The sequence below is a fragment of the Vicia villosa genome, linkage group LG6, assembly GCF_029867415.1.
Source record: "Vicia villosa cultivar HV-30 ecotype Madison, WI linkage group LG6, Vvil1.0, whole genome shotgun sequence".
NCBI lineage: Eukaryota > Viridiplantae > Streptophyta > Magnoliopsida > Fabales > Fabaceae > Vicia > Vicia villosa.
The window spans coordinates 155,913,345-155,916,269 of record NC_081185.1 but is presented as its reverse complement, the minus strand read 5'-3'; the positions used below and the strand labels follow the sequence as shown (position 1 = coordinate 155,916,269).

The following is a 2,925-nucleotide window of genomic DNA, read 5'->3' as shown; positions in this document are numbered from 1 at the left end:
TGTTGATAGCAGTGGGAAGGGACCCCAATGATCAATATTTTCCATTGGCATTTGGGGTTGTTGAAACAGAAACAAAAGAATCTTGGAAGTGGTTTATACAGCTGTTAATGGAAGATATTGGAATAGAGAAGAGATATGTATTCATCTCAGACCAGCAAAAGGTATTGCCTCTAACAATTGATTATGTAGTTTTAATTTGGTTTTGTAATTACAATGTTATTTATCCTTGTATGCAGGGTTTGGTGGCTGTTTTTGAGGAAATGTTTGAAAGGATTGAGCACAGACTTTGCTTGAGGCATTTGTATGCAAATTTTAAGAAAAAGTTTGGTGGAGGAGAACTTATAAGAGATCTAATGATGGGAGCAGCCAAGGCCACATACCATCAAGCATTCTTGTAGAAGATGACTGCATTAAAGGCTGTAGATCCACATGCTTGGGAATGGCTAATGGGAGTGCCTACTAAATCTTGGTGTAAGCATGCTTTTAGCTATTATCCTAGCTGTGATGTTTTAATGAATAACATATCTGAATCATTTAATGCAACAATCTTATGTGCAAGGGATAAACCAATATTGACAATGTGTGAGTGGATTAGGAAATATCTAATGAATAGGTGTAGCCAAGCTACTTTGAAACTTGATAAGTGGCCACACAAAATCATGCCAATCCCTAGGAGGAGACTAGATGCAGAGGTTGCTATGAGTGGTCAGTGGTTACCAACATGGGCCATGGGGGAAAAATTTCAAGTCACACATGCTTATAATAGTCAAGAGTTTATAGTTGACATAGCTAAAAGATCATGTTCATGTAATTTTTGGCAGCTAGTTGGTATACCCTGTAGGCATGTTGTAGCTGCCCTAGGATTTAGACAGCAAAATCCAGAGTGGTTTGTTAATGAATGCTATAGTAGGGAGAAATATGCTTTGTGCTATGGTTCTCCTATTAGTCCTATAAATGGACAGGACATGTGGCCTAATGTTGAAAGTGAAGATCTATTGCCTCCTGACTTTAAAAAGGGTCCTGGTAGACCAAGGAAATTGAGGATTAGGGAAACTGGAGAGGAAGGTGCTAGGAGGAGGCTACCTGGTGTGTCTTACAGGTGCACTAGATGTGACAAGATTGGGCATAATATCAAGTCATGCAAGAGCAAGGTGCAGGATCCAAGTGCCTTGAAAAGAAAGGTACAATCTTAATTGATTTTGATAATGTTGTGTGCTTTACATTCTTAATTGACATTGTGTGCTTTACATTCTTATGTTGCAGAAAAAAGGACAATTGAGGGCTGCTAATAATGCAAGTGTTGACACATGTGAGGCCAATCCAAATGAGGCCAATCCAACTGAAGCCAGTGCTAGTGAGGGCATTGCAAGTCAAGGCAATCCTGTAGCAGTGAAAACCACTCAAGCCAGTGCTAGTGAGGGCATTCCAAGTCAGGCCAAGGCAAAAGCAGTGAAAACCAGTCAAGCCAGTGCTAGTGAGGGAATTCCAAGTCAGGGCAAGGCAAAAGCAGTGAAAACCAGTCAAGCCAAAGCAACACCAGCTGAAGAAAATGCCAAAAGAAAGGGAAAAGCTCAAGTGAAACCAGTAAGAAAGAGGGTCAGTGAGAGAATTAAGGAAAATTGGTTTAAAAAACCAAAACCTGTCACAGGCCCTGGGTCTGCACCAGAACAACCATTTTTTATAACAGATGAGGGTGATGGCAATGACTCACAAAGGAAGAAGACTATGAAGAAGACCCCTAAAAAGAAGTCTATCAATGACTTGTAGTTTATTATGTCTGTTTATTTTGTCTGTTGCACATGTTGGTGCCTTTTGTAACTACTAAGTCTTGCACTATGTCTTTGTGTATTGACTGAATTGCACATTTTGGTGCCTTTTGTAATGACTGTTTATTTTGTCTTTGTGTATTGACTGAATTGCACATGTTGGTGCCTTTTGTCTTGTAAACAGAATTATGCACATTTGTGCTTTTAATGCATTTCAGTAATGAACTAATTATGCACATAAGGTGCTTTTGGTATCAACTCAGTTATGCATCTGTTATTTAAATATGATCTGAATTATGCACAAATGTGCTTTTGGTATCAATTCAATTATGCATCTGTTATTCCTTTTTGACAGCAAACTAAACTCTCAAAAAATACATGAACCTCCTTCCATTAAAAAGATGTTTCCAAGTATATTACACATCATTGAAAATTACATCAATCAAACTTAACCAAACTAGACAGATTAGTAGAAATTGTAAATACATACAACAATCATACAACACACAATAAGAACTATCCTAAGCTGCATGTTTTTCCTTTTCTGAACTTCAACCTTCATCTTCGCTTTCTCCAATTTGGTTGACACTGATTCCAATTTCAATTGTAGAATATCACACTTCTTACAAAATGGTGAAGTTACAGCTTCTCCTTTGCTGAAATGAAGTATTTCATCATCCCATAGAAATAGTTCACAACTATTAACAGTCTACACAAAAGGATATGGAAATTGAATTAGCATAAGAAAGATCAATATTATATCCATGACATAGACATACTCACCCCAGAGCTTCGACATTTCCAGAATTTCCGGTTGGGATTTTGCACTGTGTTGGCTCTCCACATCTTCATCGTGTTACCACACCCACATCTGGGCAAATCATGCGATGATACTGATCCAACCGTGCTCGCGCGTGAACTGCTTCCAACCATGGCCTGCGAGAACGATTTGAACGGACGAGGAAGAAGAACAGGGTGAGGAAGAACAATGCAATTGAATCTCGTACAAATGGGGAAATGGGGAAGAAATAGAACCCTAGAAATCAATACAACACACAGTCAGCAATTGGTCTTTGCCATGTCACCAAATAATCAACTGCCCAGTCAGCAATGGTGGTAAGAGGGTGTGGTTAAATTGGTTTTTTATTTTTATGAGGGT

At 38.7% G+C, this 2,925-nt stretch overlaps 2 protein-coding genes across 2 annotated transcripts; one reads left to right on the top strand and one right to left on the bottom strand.

Moving 5' to 3' along the window:
- Nucleotides 1-401: 401 nt before the first annotated feature.
- On the top strand, nucleotides 402-1,767 carry LOC131615074 (uncharacterized). Its single transcript, XM_058886585.1, has 2 exons — nucleotides 402-1,181; nucleotides 1,264-1,767. The coding sequence occupies exons 1-2, from the start codon at nucleotides 402-404 to the stop codon at nucleotides 1,765-1,767; spliced, it is 1,284 nt and encodes a 427-aa protein (XP_058742568.1).
- Nucleotides 1,768-2,232: 465 nt separating this feature from the next.
- LOC131615073 (uncharacterized) lies at nucleotides 2,233-2,699 on the bottom strand. Its single transcript, XM_058886584.1, has 2 exons — nucleotides 2,550-2,699; nucleotides 2,233-2,475 (listed from the first exon to the last, which is right to left on the bottom strand). Exons 1-2 carry the CDS (start codon nucleotides 2,697-2,699, stop codon nucleotides 2,233-2,235), a joined length of 393 nt encoding a protein of 130 aa, XP_058742567.1.
- Between the last annotated feature and the right edge of the window lie 226 nt (nucleotides 2,700-2,925).